At 43.5% G+C, this 19482-nt stretch overlaps 1 protein-coding gene across 2 annotated transcripts in view; it reads right to left on the bottom strand.

Annotated features, from left to right (window-relative positions):
• Window positions 1-19482, bottom strand: part of RAB3IP (RAB3A interacting protein) — a 46658-nt gene that overhangs the window by 17497 nt on the left and 9679 nt on the right. For both annotated transcript variants that reach the window (XM_075931704.2, XM_006121571.5), the window contains exons 4-6: window positions 16030-16125; window positions 6061-6138; window positions 5472-5675 (exon numbers count right to left, since the gene is read on the bottom strand). In XM_075931704.2, the coding sequence (XP_075787819.1) occupies window positions 5472-5675; window positions 6061-6138; window positions 16030-16125 (378 nt within the window). The remainder of the gene's footprint in view (window positions 1-5471; window positions 5676-6060; window positions 6139-16029; window positions 16126-19482) is intronic.

The raw sequence follows: 19482 nt of genomic DNA, 5'->3' as shown, positions 1-19482 counted from the left end.
GGGCCCTTGCACACTACTGCCATAATGTAAATGAAGATTTAGGAAATGGTCTTGGTTTTGTATGTAAATTAATCCACAGTCAAAGGTCAAATGAGAAGGTATGTGTGAGGAAAGCAGGAGAGAAAGAGGTGGATAGGTAGGTCAACGTGAAAGCTGAAGACGACAGAGGACTGTGTAGTGAGAAAAGCTGAAAACCATTTAAGTAAGTAAGGGTATGTCTACACTACCCCGCTAGTTCGAACTAGCGGGGGTAATGTAGTCAACCGCAATTGCAAATGAAGCCCGGGATTGAATTTCCCGGGCTTCGTTTGCATGAAGCCGGCCGGCGCCATTTTTAAATGCCGGCTAGTTCGAACCCCGTGCCACGCGGCTACGGAGCAGCTAGTTCGGATTAGGCTTCCTCCATTCCACAAGGAGTACAGCTAGTTCGGATTAGAAGCCTAATCCGAACTAGCTACTCCGTGCCACGTGTAGTCGCGCGGCATGGGGTTCGAACTAGCCGGCATTTAAAAATGGCGCCGGCCGGCTTCATGCAAATGAAGCCTGGGAAATTCAAATCCCGGGCTTCATTTGCAATTGCGGATGACTACATTACCCCCGCTAGTTCGAACTAGCGGGGTAGTGTAAACATACCCTAAGAGATGGGAGAGATGTGGCCATCTAGGGGATGGCAGATGATAGTTATGGAGTGAGAAAAAAAACAGAAGTTCATTAACTTAAAATTTGAAGGTAACTGAAACCAGGAAGAGCAGGATATGGGGGGGGGGGGGGAAGGGGGGGAGAGAAGTTGGACTTTCTGGGCCACCTCACAATTAAGGAATATTAAAGAAAAAAAACTGTTTTATTGAGATGGAAGAAGCAAGAATTCAGAAATAATGAGTGGAGGAAGAGACTATATTTTTGTTTTGTTTTAAAGATATACAGTGGATATTCTTGAAGAAAGCAACATTGGACAAGCAGACACACCCAACTGAGAATTGGTTGCTTATTTTACAATGTGTTTGTTAGAAAGCAAATGTGATTTTTAAACCTTAAGTCAAACCTTATTTTAAAATATTCTATGTAAATGAATCACTGCAGATAGAAAGTAAGTCACATTAGAGCAACTGTGACTAAATGCAAAAGTTCACTTTTCCATATTAACCTTCTGTATACTATTCTAGTCCAAGTTTTCTTTGATCTTTAAGCACTTTAACTGTTTTCCTATAATTCATTTTAAAACAACAGAATTTAGGCAGGCCGATTTATTTTCCATTAGATCCACCTGACTTTCACACGATATAATCAAAGTCAGCGATCTCAATTAAATTGGTTGTAAATGCTCTGGTTGCTAAGCCACCAATCTCATTGTGCAAATGAAACTCAACTCAATAAGTATACTCTGTTCCTAGAGGAACATTCCCCATAGCCTCAATTAAAAGATTTACAGGCACGAGAAAATTAATAGTTTATCAATTTTATAGAGTCACCCACAGGAAAAAAGTAAGGCAAAAACTGTGTATGTATTTACTCAATTGTAAAAATCTAACTGTCATTATTTACGTTGCATTTATTTTTCATATTTTGCTCAGTTTCCCCTTTCATCCAGTATTAAAAGAAGCCCAGCTGTTGCCCACTGTAAACCAGAGGAACCTCCTGTGGGCATACAACGATATATGAAAGCATGCATTTTGAAGGTCGAGGGCTGAGAACCAGTCCCCCTTGTCCAGTGCAGGTATGATGGTTCCTAAGATCACCATCCCGAATTTGTGGTTGTGGACAAACTTACTGAGTTTCCTGAAATCTAAGATGAGCCTCCATCCTCCTACCTTTTTGGAAGTAAGGAAATAGTTGGAATAAAACTGTCTTCTGTGAAATTCAGGTGGAACCTGCTTAATGGCCCCAAGTCCGAGTAGTTTTTGTGGCTCTGCCTGTAGAAGGGGCTCGTGAGAGGGGTCCCTGAAGAGAGATGGGGAGGGAGGGTAGGTAGAGGGCGTATACATAAAGGAGATCTATAGCCGGTTCTTATGATCTCAAGGATGCATTGGTCCATAGTAATGAAGGTCCATTGATGGTAAAAGGGCCTCAGACGGTGATAGAAAATGTGGATGGTGTGCACTGGTTCCATAGATTGGTCGCTCAGGGCCTTGACCACACCTTCAAATACGCTGCTTAGATGCCGCCAATTGAGAGACGAATGACTGGGTATGGTGGGCTCTTCTCCTATAAGACCATTGTTTAGATCTGTTATCGAAAGGTCTTCAGTGTAGTCTTTGATAGGAGGTATCTCCTTCTCTTACTAGGCAGCGTCTACATAACAAGTGTTCAAAAAGGGTTCTACATGAGTTCTTCATTGAATGAAGTACTTTGTCAGTTTTGGCCACGAAGAGCTGATTCCTGTCAAACGGCAGGTCCTCTACCTTGGTCAGCATTTCACAAGGGACACCCAAAGACTGCAGCCATGATGTGCAATGCACGACTATTGCAGTTGTGGTAGCTCTGGCCACTGTGTCTGCTATAACCAGGGCTCGACAAATGCGCTTATCTACTCGCCCGTGGTGAGTATATTTCAGCCGGTCACCCCATTCACCGGCGGTTCACGCATGTGCAGTGCAGGTCTCGTGCATGCGCAGTGAGGGGCTGGCGAGTGGTTTTCACCGTGATCGTCGAGCCCTGACTATAACTATAGATGCCTGGAACGCCATTCGGGTGGTGAATTGGCCCTCTTTCATAATGGACTGTAGCTGCAGTCTCTTTTGTTGACGGAGAATGTTGACAAGCTCCTGCACCCACACACTCATAACTGGTGAGTTGAGCTGTATAATTGGATATTCTAAACTACAGGGTTGCAGAAGAATAGGTTTTCCTTCCAAACAGGTCAAGTCTTTTATGCTCTTTATCCTGGGGCATCAATTTGAATTGAGGCTGTCTGGAACGGTGGCGCACCGAATCTACCACCAGAGAGTTCGACTGGGAGGTGGGAGTAGAGGAAAACCATTCCCCTAGCTGGAACATAATACTTTGTCAGTCATGTGATTAGTCAGGGGAATAGAGGCCAATGTCTGCAATATAGCTTCAGATGGCTCCACGATAGCCTTATCTACTGGTAAGGCTATCTTTGAAGCTGTGGTGGTGTCAAGGCTGATTCCCCACTCTGGCATAATGAATGCAGAAGTGGGGGCTCGCAAAAGTACACCAAAACCGTATCTTCCCAGGCTTTAGTATAAAACTTCCCCCCAAAATCCTAAAGACATAGATTTTGGGGATAAAAGTCCGCTGCCACCACCCAAGTAATGGTAAGAAAACCAGGGAAGAGATCACTTGGGAAATCTCAGCCCTAAAGTAAAACCAGGACACAAAAATTAACCAATACCACCAAATTTTTAAGCCTCATCTCCCAGTCTTTTCTGGCCCTGGCAGCATGGGCATTTCTGCGTCACATGGCCTTCTCCGAGGAACTTTATACATAAGGCATGTCCATCTGAGGCAGGCATTGAGTCTCTGTTCGAGTCACATTTTTTTAAAACCAGAGGATGGTGGCATATTGAAGAACTGGGGTGCAAACAAGCTGAATAAAGGAAAAAATTGGGGCTCAATGAGAGGGAGGAGTTAAAGAAAAAAATAAATAGAACAACTAAGAACACTAAAAACCACCAACTAATTTTTCCAATGAGGAGAGCACTGCTCGAAACTCTCTTCTACCGAGAATGGTAGAAAAGGAACTGAGAGGACCTGCGCCGCACACGCAGCTAACGGACTAAAACAGTACAAGATGGTGACTGCTCATGCACAATGCAGAAAGGCATTGCTAGGCTAAACATCTCCAATCACCAGCATGAGGACACACCGACTCCAAAGTGGAGCCCCCCGAGGGACACCACTCGAAGGAGAACTCATTATTGCTCCTGCTTTGTTTCTTTTTATCGGCATTCTACTTTGTACTGTTAGCCCTGGTCGACACTAGAAAGTTATTGCAAAATAACTCTCCTTATTTCAAAACAACAAGTAGAGCGTCCACATTACTAAGCCTGTTCTTTCTAAATAAGGGGTTATTTCAAAATAATAACTCCTACTTTCCACAAGGAATGCTTATTTTGAAATAGTGGCACTGTGGACCCTCCACTGCTGCTATATCAAAATAACTACTCCCCAGAGTCATTCAAAGTAATTACTCCTCAGTGATTCCTGGGACTCTAAGTCGAGGTAGCATGTCCACATTAAGAGCCTGCTTCTGATTAATTTTGAGGCTTCCCTATAGCCTGGACACGCTATTTCAAAATACTTATTTCGGGAGTTACTTATGAATAAGTTATTTTGAAATAATTTCCTAGTGTAGACATGCCCTCACTGCCCCATTCATTTCCCTTCTAGGTGCTGAGTATGTGTGTGTCTTCTATCTTCATTCTTTCCTTCATTTGCTCAGGAGTGAATTATAAAAGGAACAAAATATTTAAATTACACTTTTCTGAATATTTTCCCCATCTTTACAACAGTACCTAAGATTACTAATAAATAAAACATTAAAGAAATATATTACATCTTTTAAAAAAAATACTGGTGCAATAACAGCATTTTGTATGTAACTGCTTTCTTCTATGCTGTCAAATTTCCTATGTGTTTGTCGTCTTTGCACAGAAAAAAAGGGAAAGAAAAACATTTTTTATGTAATTGCAGAACAATTAAAATTAGCAAGTATACTAAGAAGCAAGTGTAGGAAACTACTTTTATTTTATTATTTTTTGTTAAAATTAACTAGATTTCAGTTATAGTGTGATTTTATCATGTCTTAATTAGGGATGTAAAATCCTGGTTAATCAGTTAACCAGTTAAACCTTAGGTTAACCGATTACGTGGGATCTCAGGGGGAACCGCTGCAGCCTCCAGCCCAGGGGCTGCTGGCTTCAGTTCCCAGTTCCTCCCACATGCAGGGCAGCTGCCTCCAAACTTCTGCAAGGCTGGAGCAGCCCTCCACCAGCGGTGGGCCGCAGGTTGCTCCCAGGTATTGACTAACCAGTACCCAGTAAGCATTACCTAGTAAAGGTGATGCTTACCAGGTAACTGGTTAACCAGTTACCCCTTCACACTGTCTTAGACTGTTTCCCGTTTTATGCCCAGTAGTGCAGAAAGGACTTAAATTAACTATGTCGCTTCTATTTTCCAAATGTATAACAAAAAAGCTGACAGTCTAAAAGCTCTTGAAGGAAATATCCAAAATTCTACAGGTAACTATCTTTAAATATTTGAAATATTTAGACTTCTCTTCCAAATACAGCATTTAAAGGTAAACAGGAAGATTCAGAAATTCAGCAGCTATTGATATGCAATTCCAAGATGAAACCGAAGTTAACAGAAAACTTCTGCTACATAAAGATTTTATACATATGGATAACCATACAAAATGTTACAGGGAATGAATATAAAATGTATTTTAATGCAGTGAACATTAATGAACATCCTACTAGCCAAGAATACCACAGTCTTTGAAATGTTACCTCTTTGCAGTCTTTCACAATCGGTTGCACTGTGGTGAGGTCTTGATGACTGCCACCCATAGCACTACTTGTACTTTTGTTTCTTGCATGCCCTTTTTTAAATGGAGTTTTTCCACTAGACTGAAGTTCCTTAGTTGGTGATGTTGGTGAAGTGGACAGTACTAGTGTTTTCAAAGCTGCTACTTCAGCCTGAAGGACATCAATCTTGAAAATGAGAAAATAAATTAGGCACTTGCAGCCTAGGCACAAAGGATGGAATGATATAAATGTTAATTGGCATTTCTGTTAGATACATTCTCTATCCATATTTGAAAAGTAACTGTCTTGATTTGAACAAAGGACAGCAACATGTACATCTTTAGAACACCGTACACAGTGGCACTGTTGTTTTGCTGTGTTCCCTTCCAACTATTGAACACAATACTGGAAAAATCCAGTGCCAAGCCCAAATAAACAGTATATATAGATGGCAACACACACATACAAATCAGTAATTATTATTATCAGGTTTAAACAAGTGAGGATCCTTTTTACACTTTTACCCACAAACAATTCTGGATTTAAACACTGTAATACAGTACACACTCACCTTTCCCTGTGCTTCTTTTAATTGTTTTTCTGCAGTAGCTTGTTTGATATTAGCTTCTCTGACCATTTTGTGTGCTTCCTATAAAACAAATGTTTTTGTAGTGTTCATGTTTCAAAATAAAATAGCCACCCTATAAAATCCAGGAAAAGATCTTTTAAAATAAATACTATAATACCCATTTCATAGACTCATAGAACACTAGAACTAGAAGGGACCTCAAGAGGTCATCAAGTTCAGTCGCCGGCTCTCACACCAGGACCCAGTACCATCTAGACCATCCCTAATAGATGTCTATCTAACCTATTCTTAAAGATCACCAGAAATGGAGATTCTACAACCTCCCTGGCAATTTATTCTAGTGTTTAACAATTCTGACAGTTAGGAAGTTTTTCCTAATGTCCAACCTAAACCTTCCTCACTGCAATTTAAGCCCATTGCTTCTTGTCCTAGCCTCAGAGGCCAAGGAGAACAATTTTTCTCCCTCTTCCTTGTGATACCCTTTTAGATACAGGCAGTCCCCGGGTTACGTACAAGATAGGGACTGTAGGTTTGTTCTTAAGTTGAATCTGTATGTAAGTCGGAACTGGCATCCAGATTCAGACGCTGCTGAAACTGACCGCCAGTTCCGACTTACATACAGAATCAACTTAAGAACCCCAAGCGTCCAAGTCAGCTGCTGCTGAAACTGATCAGCGGCTGATTCCAGGAAGCCCGGGGCAGAGCAACTCTGCCTCGGGCTTCCTGTAGTCAGCGCTGGTCAGTTTCAGCAGCAGCTGACTTGGGGACGCCTGGGGCAGAGCAGCTGGGGTGCTGCTGGGTTGCTCCAGTAGCGCAGCTCCTCGGCGCTACTGGACCAACCCAGCAGCACCCCAGCTGCTCTGCCCCAGGCGTCCTGATTCAGCCGCTGCTGAAACTGACCAGCAGCGGCTGAATCAGGACGCCTGTGGCAGAGCAGCTGGGGTGCTGCCGGGTTGGTCTAGTAGCGCCCAGAGTGGCGCTGCGGGACCAACCGACAGCGCCCCAGCTGCTCTGCCACAGGCGTCCGGAGAAAAGCCTAGTCTGCTGGGGGGGGGGGGGGGCGTACTAGCTGCGCCCCCCCCGCCCCCAGCAGACCAGGAAGATGCGGGCGGCGGACCGGGTCCTCCGCGGCTTTGCTCCCAGTCTCCCTAGTCTGCTGGTCTCCAGCAGACCAGGGAGACGGGGAGCAAAGCCTCTGAGGACGCCGGCAGCGGGACAGCCGTGGCACGTCTGGGCTGCCCCGCTGCCGAGTCCCTCCGCGGCATTGCTCCGCGTCTTCCTGGTCTGCAGACCAGGGAGACGCGGAGCAGCTTTTCTCGCCCCGGAGTACACGGGCGGCGGGACCACGAGGTCCCGCAGTCCGTGTCCCCCGGGGCGAGAAAAGCCACCTTCGTAACTGCAGATCCAACATAAGTCGGATCCGCGTAAGTCGGGGACTGCCTGTACTTGAAAACTGCTATCATTACCCCTCAGACTTCTCCTTTCCAAACTAAACAAGCCCAATTCTTTCAGTCTTCCCTCAAAGCTCATGTTCTCTAGGCCTTTAATCATTCTTGTTCTCCAATTTCTCTACATCTTCCTTGAAATGCGGTGCCCAGAACTGGACACAATACTCCAAATGAAGCCTAATCAGCACAGAGTAGACCGGAAGAATGGCTTCTCATGTCTTGTTCACAACACTCCTGTTAATGCATCCCAGAATCATGTTTGCTTTTTTTTTTTTTTTTTGGCAACAGTGTCATACTGTTGACTCATATTTAGCTTGTGATCCACTATGACCCCTAAATCCCTTTTTGCAGTACTCCTTCCTAGACAGTCTCTTCCCATTCTGTATGTGTGAAACTGATTGTTCCTTCTTAAGTGGAGCACTTTGCATTTGTCCTTATTAAACTTCATCCCATTCACCTCAGACCATTTCTCTAGTTTGTCCAGATCTTTTTGAATTTTGACCCTATCCTCCAAAGCACTTGCAACCCCTCCCAGTTTGGTAAGATCAGGGATGTGTCTTTGAATTGAAATAAAGTAGTTATAACTCAGAAATCTACAAACCTATTACTTTGGCAATGGCAATAGAAAGGGGAGCAATGAGCCCCTATATCATTAGCCCTGATCACAGACACTGCACAACTGAAACCCCTAGCAACTAACCACTCAGCACCAGAGCTGGAACGACTCCAAACACCAATCAAGTTCTGGTGACTACCAACTGAAGATCCACTCCTCTCTTGAGAAAGACAACCAGCAGCAAGAGAAGCAACATGAGCACACTTTCATACATTTCAAAAAATTAAATAGTAACACGTTAAAAACAATCCAGGTAAGGAAGCAAGTTTCAGCGAATAAAGAAAAAGAGAAAAGAGTAAATAATTTAAGACTAAAAAAAATACTTTTCTATTCCTCCTATCTTTTTGCCTGTATGATACATCTATTTATGTCCTGACTCAGCAATTTATAGAATTTATAGAATTTGGGTAAACTGCTGTGACTAGTTGGTGCCAAGGGAAGTCAGCACAAAGGATTTAGGTTATATATTATTTGAGACATGGACCTAGCTTGTATCTGTAGAGCAACTAGCATATTTTTTGAATGCTATATAAATTTAAAAAATAAAATAAACCATTAATGCAAGAGTAACTTAGTGAGTTGTACTAGTTTACAACAGTGTTTCTCAATCTTTTTTTTTTTTAATAAAGTACCTATTTTTCAAAACAAAACAAAAAAATTATAAGTACCTATAGTCTAACCCAAATGCCCTTACCCCTCCCACAACAGCCAGGGATCCCCAACGTCCCGCTCTAATCGAATGCCCTCCCCCAGAGCCAGGCAGCCCCAGATACTCTTAACACCACTCTGAGTCTCACTGGAGCCGCCGCCTCAGCCACACACTTCTCCTGCAAGGCGCTGGGGCGCGTGCACAGAGCGGCCATGAACTGTGCAGGCACGCGGCTCTGAAAGATAGTCGAACATTCCCTTGAAGGCAGGTGCCGCTGCCCTCTCTCTCAATCCTGAACATTTTCTGTGTTTTAAAAAAAGCCAGATGCAACAGCAATTTAACATTGAAAAACGAGGACATGTCCAGGAAAAAACGGACGTAGGGAAACCCTACCTTTGAAGTCCTGCTCCTGCCACCCAACCCTGCCTCGGCGGCTTGTCTGCAGGAAGCAAGTGGCCGGTCAGCACCAGGCTCACCACGTGGGGCTGTGTGCTCCCACCTCAGCCCGGCACCCACTTAGTGTGGCGACCAGAGGCAACCAAATCAAGAGAGGAAAGAGTATCTTCATGGGCAGGCTTCCAAACCTAGAGAGGAGGGCTTTAAACAAGGTTCGTTGGGGGACAGTGACCAAAGCCCTAAGGTAAGTAGGGAAGCTGGATACCGGGAAGAAACACAAGGAGGAACGAGCAACAAAAGAGGACCCTTGATTTGAATGGAGAAGGTAGGACAATCTAAGGTTATGTAAGGTGTTTGTACACAAATGCAAGAAGCCTGGGAAACAAACAGGAAGAATTAGAAGACCTGGCCCAGTCAAAGAACTATGATTTGACTGGAATTACAGAGACTTCGTGGGATGACTCACATGACTAGAGCACTGTCATGGAAGGGTATAAACTGTTCAGAAAGAACAGGCGGGGCAAAAAGGACAAGGCATTTCACTGTATGTAAGAGAGCAGTATAATTGCTCAGAGCTCCAGTATATAGAGGGAGAAAAGCCTGTTGAGAGTCTATGGGTTAAGTTTAGAGGTGGAAGCAACGGGGTGATGTTGTGGTTGGTGTCTGCTATAGACCGGTGGATGAGGTAGATGAGGCTTTCTTCAGAAGCTTCCAGATCACAGGCCCTGGTTCTCACAGGGGACTTTTAATCATCCTGACATCTGTTGGGAGACCAATACAGCAGTACACAGACAATCCAGGACGTTTTTGGAAAATGTTGGGGATAACTTCTTGGTACAAATGCTGAAGGAACCGACCAGGGGCTATGCGCAGCTTGACCTGCTGCTCATAAACAGTAAGGAGGAATTAGTAAGGGAAACAGAGGTGGGTGACAACTATGAAGCAGTGATCATGAGATGGTAGATTTCATGATCCTGACAAAAGGAAGAAAGGAGAGTAGCAAAATACACACCCTGGACTTGAGAAAAGCAGACTTGGACTCCCTCAAAGAACTGATGGGCAGGACCCCCTGGGATGCTTACATGAAGGGGAAAGGAGTCCAGGACAGCTAGCAGTATTTTAAAGAAGCCTTATTAAAGCCACAGGAACAAACCATTCCGATGCACAGTAAGAAAAGCAAACATGGTAGGCGAACAGATTGGCTTACCGGGGAAATCCTTGGTGAGCTTAAACACAAAAAGGAAGCTTACAAGAAGTGGAAACTTGGACCGATAACTAGGGAGGAGTATAAATATATTGCTCGAGAATTCAGGGGAGTTATCAGGAAGACGAAAGCACAATTGGAACAGCAGCTAGCAAGGAATGTGAAGGGTAACAAGAAAAGTTTCCACAGACATGTTAGCAATAAGAGGGTGATCAGAGAGGGCGTGGAGCCCTTACTGGATGAGGGAGATAACCAAGTGACACATGATGTGGGAAAAGCTGAAATACTCAATGCTTCCTTTGCCTCTGTTTTCACAGACAAGGTCACCTCTCAGACTACTGCACTAGGCAACGCAGTATGGGAAGGAAAGGAGAAGCCCTTTGTGGAGAAAGAACAGGTTAGGAACTATTTAGAAAAGCTAGACACACACAAATCCACGGGTCCCGATTTAATGCATCTGAGGGTACTAAGGGAGTTGCCAAATTTCATTGCAGAGCCTTTGGTTGTTATCTTCAAAAGTCGTGGTGATTGGGAGAGATCCTGAATGACTGGAAAAAGGCAAATGTAGTGACCATCTTTAAAAAAAGGAAGAAGGACAAGCCTGGGAGCCATAGACCAGACAGCCTTACCTCAGTCCCTAGAAATATCATGGACGGAATCCTCAAGGAATCCATTTTGATGCACTTGGAAGCGAGGAAGTGATCAGGAATAGTCAACGTGGATTCACCAAGGCAAGTCATGCCTGACCAATCTCATTAGCTTTTATAATGAGGTAACTGGCTCTGTGGATATGGGAAAGTTGGTGGATGTGATACACCTTGACTTTAGCAAAGATTTTGATATGGTCTCCCACAATATTCTTGCCAGCAAGTTAAGGAAGTATGGATTAATAAATGGTCTGTAAGACGGACAAAAAGTTGGCTAGACTGTCGGGCCCAACGGGTAGTGATCAACGGCTCGATGTCAGGTTGGCAGTCAGTTTCTAGTGGAGTGCCCCGAGGATCGGTTCCAGGGCCGGTTTTGTTCAACATCTTTATTAATGACCTGGATGAGGGGACTGATTGCACCCTCAGCAAGTTTGCGGATGACACTAAGCTAGAGGGAGAGGTAGATAAGCTGGAGGGTAGGGATAGGGTCCAGAGTGACCTAGACAGATTAGAGGATTGGGTCAAAAGAAGTCTGATGAGGTTCAACAAGGATAAGTGTAGAGTCCTGCACTTTGAATGGAAGAATCCCAAGTATTGGTACAGGCTTGGGACCAAATGGCTAAGTAGCAGTTCAGCAGAAAAGGACCTGGGGATTACAGTGAGAGAGAAGCTGGATAGGAGTCAACAGTGTGCCCTTGTAGCCAAGGCGGCAAATGGAATATTAGGTTGCATTAGGAGGAGCATTGCCAGCAGATTTAAAGACGTGATTATTCCTCTTTATTCAGCTCTGGTGAGGCCACAGCTGGAGTACTGCGTCCTGTTTCTAGGCCCCCCACTATAGAAAGGATGTGGACACACTGGAGAAGGTCCAGTGGAGGGCAACTAAAATGATTAGGGCGCTGGAGCACATGACCTATGAGGATTGGCTGAGGGATTTCGGCTTATTTAGTCTTCAGTAGAGAAGAGAGTGAGAGGGGAAATTAATAGCAACCTTCAACTTCCTGAAGGGAGGTTCCGAAGAGGAGGGGGAGAGGCTGTTCTCAGTAATGATGGATTGCAGAACAAGGAGCAATGGTCTTCTCAAGTTACAGTGGGGCAGGTCTAGGTTGGATATTAGGAAAAATTATTTTACTAGGAGGGTGGTGAAGTACTGGAATGGGTTACCGAAGGAGGTGGTGGAATCTCCATCCCTAGAAGTTTTTAAGTTTCAGCTTGAGAAGCCCTGGCTGGGTTGATTTAGTTGGGATTAGTCCTACTTTGGGCAGGGGGCTGGACTTGATGACCTCCTGAGGTCTCTTCCGGCCCTATGATTCTAACTGCCCCCCTTGTTATGCTACTGGCCAAAGCCACACCCCAACTTGGAACTGCCCTGAGTTTCACTGGAGCCGCCGCTGCCACACGCTTTTCCCACCAGGCGCTGGGGCGTATGCACAGAGCGGCTGTTAGCATCCGGGCGCACAGCTCCGAACAATCAATTTGACAGGCATGTGCCACTGCCCCCTTCCCAATCCCCTTTGCAGGGCAAAATCCCAGACATTTTTGCCAAATTTCACTTGTGTTGACATACCCTTAGGGGTATGTGAGAAAAGACTGGAGGGTATGTGTACTACTGGTTGAGAAACACTGGTTTACAAGACAGCTCTAAATTATGGATATATAACATTACCTTAAATCACAGCAGATACATGAAGGAAAGAGAACACACACATTTATACAATCTGTATAGGTACATTTAACATTGACCATGCAGTTTCCAAGCAGGAATGCATTTCACAAAACAAAGTGTCTTATATTATTACAATTAAGTATTTGGGATGTAAAACACATACCCAACTATACAAAATAAATCCTACATCCTGCACTGGGATATACTAGTATAACTTCCATTTCTTTTTCTTATGCCATGGTGTTCAGTCAACCACTTTCATTGCTGTAATTAAAGCTGCTTTTTCTACTTGCCCTTAGTTGATATAGAAACATTCCCACATAAGGTGGCAGGCCAATCAGTAGTGAGTTCTGTCAGGGGTACAAAAGTCTGTCAGCCATTTTGTAGCACCAATCAGATCCAGCCCAGCCCTGCAGGGAGAAGACAGAGCTAACCCAGACTGCATCTGTGGGTTGAATCTCAGTGTCATTTCCTGAAATTTTACAGCAGTCACTATGATTTAGATCAGAGAACACTACTAAGAAGCAATTACAGACTGGAGGCCAAATGTCTTCAGGAAGTGTACTACATCACTGAACCAAAGACAGCGAGTGAGTCTAACAGTTGTGGTAATTATCAAGTTTTCTTTTCTCTCATTTGAAATGTATGCGCTCAACAGCAAAACGTTTTACTTATTTATCAATACAACACTTGGGATGAACCTATGTGAAAGCAGAAGTTTTCCAATTTTCAGAGTCCCAATCCCTGTATTTCAGGGGTGGGCAAAAGGGCCTCTGTGGGCCAGATCTGGCCCGCCAAGTGGGTGGATCCGACCTGTGGAAGCCCTGCCACTCCCCTCCACCCCCCAGGCCAATTAGGGACTGGGGGCAGGGAAGTGCGCAAAGTTTCCTCCTCTCTGCCAGGAGCATGTGCCGCTTAGAAGCACCAGGTGCTCCTAACAAGGCTAGTGGAGGCTTTGCACGCTCCCCCTCTCCCAGGCCAATCAGGGCCTGGGAGTAGGGGGAACGAGCAAAGTTTCCTCAGCTCTGTCCTCACCCTGTGAGGAGCATGCAGCACTTAGAAGTGCCACACGCTCCTGGCAGGATGGGAGAAGACTTCATGCACTCCCCTGCCCCTAGGCCCTACTTGGCCTGGGGAGAGGAGGTGTGTGTGAAGCCTCCTCCCACCCTGCCAGAAGCGCATGGCGCTTTTAAGCTCCATGCAGGGAAGGGACAGAGCAAAGGAAACTTCACATGCTTACCCGCCCCTCGCCCTGATAGGCCAGGGGGCAGGACAACATAGGAAATCTTCTCCCAGCAAGGGGCCTGGGCACCTAGGAGGAAAGGGGGGCAGGCAAAGGCACTCCCCTACCCCCAGACCGATCATGGTCTGAAGGTGGGAAACCCAAAAGTATCCTGGCCCCTCCCCTACTACTCAAGGCCCCGCCCCTTCTGGTGTGGCCCGGGGACACTTCAGAAATTTTTGAAGTGGCCACAGGCAAAAAATTATTGCTCACTCTTGCTATATTTACATAAGACAGCAGCGGGCAAGATACAGGCCACATCTGGCCCGCGAAGCCTTTCAATAGGGCCTATAGCACACTGGGAACCTCAGACACAGAACAGCCCCATCACTTTCAAAATAGCTGGCTGCTCCATGTGGCTTTCTGTGCTGCATGCCGGAAGTGTGGGGGAGGCTTTGCATGCTGCCCCCCTCACACACACAAAATCTCTTGGCTCATATTGGCCGAAACCACATGGAGCAGCCAACTGCTTTGAGTTTGCCTGAAGGTCGCCCACCTGGGCTGCTGACCAAAAGCTGCCTAAGTAAGTGCCTCTATTAATTGCTGTAACACTTTATGTTTGGAGTGTTACTCATAAAAAGGAATCTGAAATTATATATTGTGTGCGCTCGCTCATGGTAAAAACTGGTAGTGGATTCCTAAGGTGAGAAAGAAAATGAATCCCATAATTTCCACTTTTACTATTTAGAAGGACCTACAGAAAATTAAGCTGTAGTCTCTTGCAATGATGGGAATTCATTGGTCTGTGTAAATACTTTAAATCAGAGAGAAGAACTCTGTAGCACAGAATTGGCAAGTAGATTGACTTACCTCCCCACTACATAGATTAAACTAGTGCAAGCCCCTGTGCCCATTCAATGACCCAAAGAAGCAAATGAGACTCTGCACAGACACAAAGTATTTACGCGGTATTTCTCATTTTTTCCCGCTCCTCCTTGTTTCTTATTACTACACACTTAAATTTTACTCATTCTAGGCTTCTCTTCATTCTTTTCCACTTATATGCTTTTGAACTCAATTTGTTTAAAATAATACTGCTCACTGCAGAAGGACTGGGATGTAAACGTATCATCCACAGGGAAGTTTAAGTTTTAACGCATTCCTAATTTTGGTTATTAACCACTGGAAATTTTGACAACCCTTCTCTACTGACAACTATTTTATAGTTTTAAATGACTGTTTTCAAAAAGGCCTACAAGATTACATACTTACTTTCTAGTATTAATCATATTGTAACTCAGCAGATACTGAAACTCACTTTTAAACTGTGATAAGTGTCTAAAATACCCGTTTCATGCAATTAATTTTGAAAATTATGTCAAAGATTCTAGCCTTACCATAATAAAAATGACAACTAGTCCTCTGGCTACTGCCCTCTTTAAATATGAAAATATCTTTAAAATGGTTTCTTGAGATCGTATTAATTCATTCTCTTTATGATGGCACCACTGTCCTTTTCCTAACTTTAAAGATCCCCTTTGACAGCTATGCTTCTGCGCTTGAACAACCAGACTCTATATAGACTTGTTACACAAATGCACATAACTAGCTATTGTGTGTATTTAATAGGTTTATTGCAATGTTTTGGGCAGCAATATGCCTGGCCCCAAATCTAAAAGCTGTAAGTATGAAAAGTTACACTGCACTTCCACCAGGAATATTTATTTTTCTGTCCCTTTCATTGTGGCCCCAAATTAATGTATTTTCTATATGACCTTTCAACAGATAATCTAGCTTTGACATAAAATGATTATGCAGAAGAGAAGAATGACACACCTTAAGTCTGGTCAATTTGTTCTTACATCCCTCTATTTTGGGTGCATAGGCAGACTAACACGGCTAATCAGGTCTCTCTCTGACATACAAAGCTACATTATTTCTTGTTCTCAAGCCTTGTTTCTTGTTCTCAACAGGCCTTAAGATCACAAATTTATGTATGATTTTTCACTTGATTTTTCTTTATCAGAGTACAAGGTATTGAGGCTTCTTAACACACCTCACCCACCTTCCTTTAATTATATCATACCAATGATTCAAACAAACCTCAAACAGACTAGCAGTAAGTTCTTCCAATTCCTGTCCAAGTTGATCTCGCACTTTAGAAAGTCTTTCACATTCTTCATCTTTTAATTTCAGCTCCTATGGAAAATTGAAAATTATTTATTCTAACAATGTAATAGATTGTGGGCTTTAAAAGCTCTTACACAGGTAAACCAGTGAAACGGATAACCTTTGCTAAATAAAACCTTTCAAAACAGGCATTAACATTAATGCTACATATGAATACCTACTACTTCCTTCTATAGGGCAACCTGTTAGGATGTCAGCTAACCTAAATATGTTTCCAAAATTCTCTGAAGTACAAAAAGCTTCTTTCCTGAAATGCAGTAGACTTCATTCACTGAAATAAAATACAGAAATAAAAAAAAGAATATATAAAAGAATTCTATATAAGTTTGGTGTTTATTGACTTTGGCTACCAAATTGTGCTGTCCTGAGTTAAAGGACCCTCCCACGCTGACTTTGGCTAGTAGGCCATGCTCCCCTGAATTAAAGGGCTGACCCCTATTGTCTTAGGTTACCCAGCCCTGCTGCTCTCCGTTAAAAAGCCATCCCATATTGACTTTGGCTACTAGAGCAGGCTACCCTGAGTTAGAAGGCCACCTCTCATTGATTCTAGCCATTTGGCTGTACTACTCTGGAGCAAGGGTTGCTGCTCATAGACAGAGAGACTGCCAATGATTCAACAGCTGACTAGTTAACATTCACGCCCCCGTATACTCTTCCCCAAGAGACAGGGTGTGCCTATGGCACAACATGTGGTGGAAAATGTGGGCAACATCCAGGACCTGCTGAGAGGTCTAGGTCGATAGCGGGACAGGGGAGTCACCTTTTTGTCCCAGTAGCGTGGTGGAGAGATGGAGAAATTCCTACAGTGAATGGTGGAAAACCAGCAGCAACAAGTGATCCAGCACCAATAGCAGCAGGCACAGCTGATACAGCAGCTAACCTACCAACACCAGCAGCTGATGACAGAAAAACAGGAATAGCAACAACAGCTGCTGCATGAGCTCACCATCCAGCACCAGACCCAACAGGAAGGCCTGCTGCAACAGGTAGCTATATTGCTACAGCCAAGGGATCCACCAAGCCCCAGGGCCATGGGGACAGGGACAGGAAACACCGGACTAGGGCTGCCCATTTGGCTAACAAAGATGGGGGCAGGGGATGACCCCCCAGGCATTTTTAGTTATATGGGTCGCTACAGCCGCTCACTGGCTCCAGGAACACTGGGCTACCATATTGGCCCCTTACCTAACAGGACCAGCACAGACCACATACCACAATCTAGACTACCGGGATGCACTGAAGTATCCCTGGGTGAAGGTGGCCATTTTAGACAATACTTGTATCAGCTCAGAGACTTGACTTAGTAGAGGCTGTGTAAGGAAGGATACCCTACTGGGGCCAGCCATGCGCAGGGGCTCTTGTACATTTCAAAAGCAGAATCCCAGCAGAAGTGGCGCAAGCGAGATTGCTTCAGTCCCCGCTCACGCCGTTTCCGCTGTGCCTCTACCTTCCCTGCCTCCTGTGGAGATGATGCTTGGGGAACCAGCTTTTACTAAATTACCAGCAATTACTAAAGATGGAGAACAAACAAAAGCAACTCCCTCATAACCATTTTCTGGAATTCTCCAACAGATCAAGGAATGCTGTACATCAAGACAGTCACTATTCATTTGGATGTCATCTAAAATGTGGTTGGCTTACATTCCTAACTTATCACAAACACCTAAATGTAAGGTTGGTAGATAAAGTGATATAAATGAATAAAGACTTGAGTGGAAAAGATCTTAGGTACAAGTATAATAAGTCAATGAACTGTATTAGTTTCCTGATATTTACTTTAGTCAAGGAACACAGCTGATGAGTTGCAATTTTGAACAGGTCACTCAAGACACCATTATGGGTGGAAGTGAAAATTTATGTGCGCTGATAGACTAAAGTGGACCAAGAAAAAAAGCAATCTTGTTTTGAAAACTTGCAATAACTTATAGTGAAGAGAAGAGGGACATAGAGTCATTCTTGGCTAACCTTCTGGATATGCTGCAAAGTAGTTGTGTTATTTTAACCAGGCTTTTGGAAAGGGGTAAGTTTGAGGGATTTATGTGTATATAATTCTTGCTAGTGATTATCTGTCATGGAGGGGTGGGCTATCCTTCATACTGCTATGTTATGCGTTATTTATGGACTGCACATTCACAGCACTAAATCATTTAAATCTTAAGAAAGAAAGTTTAGTTCCAATAAATAGAGAACTTGAATCAACCTTTCTACCAATTCTAACACTCTTATCAGGAGACAGACACTAGGAATAACATTAAGGATTAGAAAGAGAAAATGGGAACAGCAGAAACAAGTTCTAAAGGAGGTTCACAAAGAGCTCACACAAAGTAAGCGTGAGTGAAATTATGTGCACTGGAGAAAGCATTTTGAAGTCTGAATTCAAGAAATGACTAATATAAAATTGAATGTAGTCCTCTCTCTTATACCAGACCTAAACTTTCTCCTAATCTTATGATATGATTTGTATCAGAAAAAAGCAAACTGGTCACTGAGACTCCCTTCCACTCCCCCCCCGCCGAGAAATTCTAGGATATGTTTTTTGAAACATTGCTGATAATGAAAGTCATCTTGAGAAGCAAGTAAAATGTCTGGCCTCTGAGGGAAGAAGTGAGTTTTCCATCACAGTCCAAATCATTAGCATAATATTTATGGCCAGAAACATTACTACTGTTGTACATGCCTTGTTCCATCTGATACTGCTGAACAATATTCTCAGAAAGATGAGAGAGAAGGTATATTCAAATACATATATGAATATTGGACCCTATTAGGTAGTTAGGATTGATGTTACTTTTCCATTGTAAGATCCCAATTCAAATATATTTAAATACGTGCATGAATATTGGGCCCCCCATTACATAGTTAAAGTTGATAATTTTCCATTGTAAGATCCCAATTTCAAACTTCCTAGAAAAGGTTCTCAGACTTTCTAGTTGATTTCATGATAATACCAGGGCTATGTTGAAATTGTTTAGGTAACCGTAGCTATGCAGCTATGTGCTTTCAAGTGTTTGGTTTTTTTCTGTAAAGTGGAACTTTAAATTTAGAAAACTACAATGAATTAAGAACTTGCTAATGGCAGTGATTGACTTTCCCAAAAGCTCAACCACAGGTTTGGTTTTGTTTGCCAAATTTCAAAATAAAGCACCATAGCAAAGAATTGAAGTTGGCTAAGAGTGATTATTTAGTGACAAAATAGCAGTATCAGAAATAGTAAGAGAACCCATACTTAAAATTGACATTAACAATCATAATGAAGTAAATTCAGCCATGACAGAACTAATGACAACATCCAACATGAGTGGGGAAAAGCATACAGGAAGCTTGATCCAAACATGTGGCAAGATAGGTTAAATCAGGGGTGGAGGA

The sequence above is a fragment of the Pelodiscus sinensis genome, chromosome 1 (assembly GCF_052426305.1).
Source record: "Pelodiscus sinensis isolate ZL-2025 chromosome 1, ASM5242630v1, whole genome shotgun sequence".
NCBI classification, from domain to species: domain Eukaryota; kingdom Metazoa; phylum Chordata; order Testudines; family Trionychidae; genus Pelodiscus; species Pelodiscus sinensis.
The sequence above is the reverse complement of the archived record's forward strand: the minus strand, read 5'-3'. Positions and strand labels throughout refer to the sequence as shown.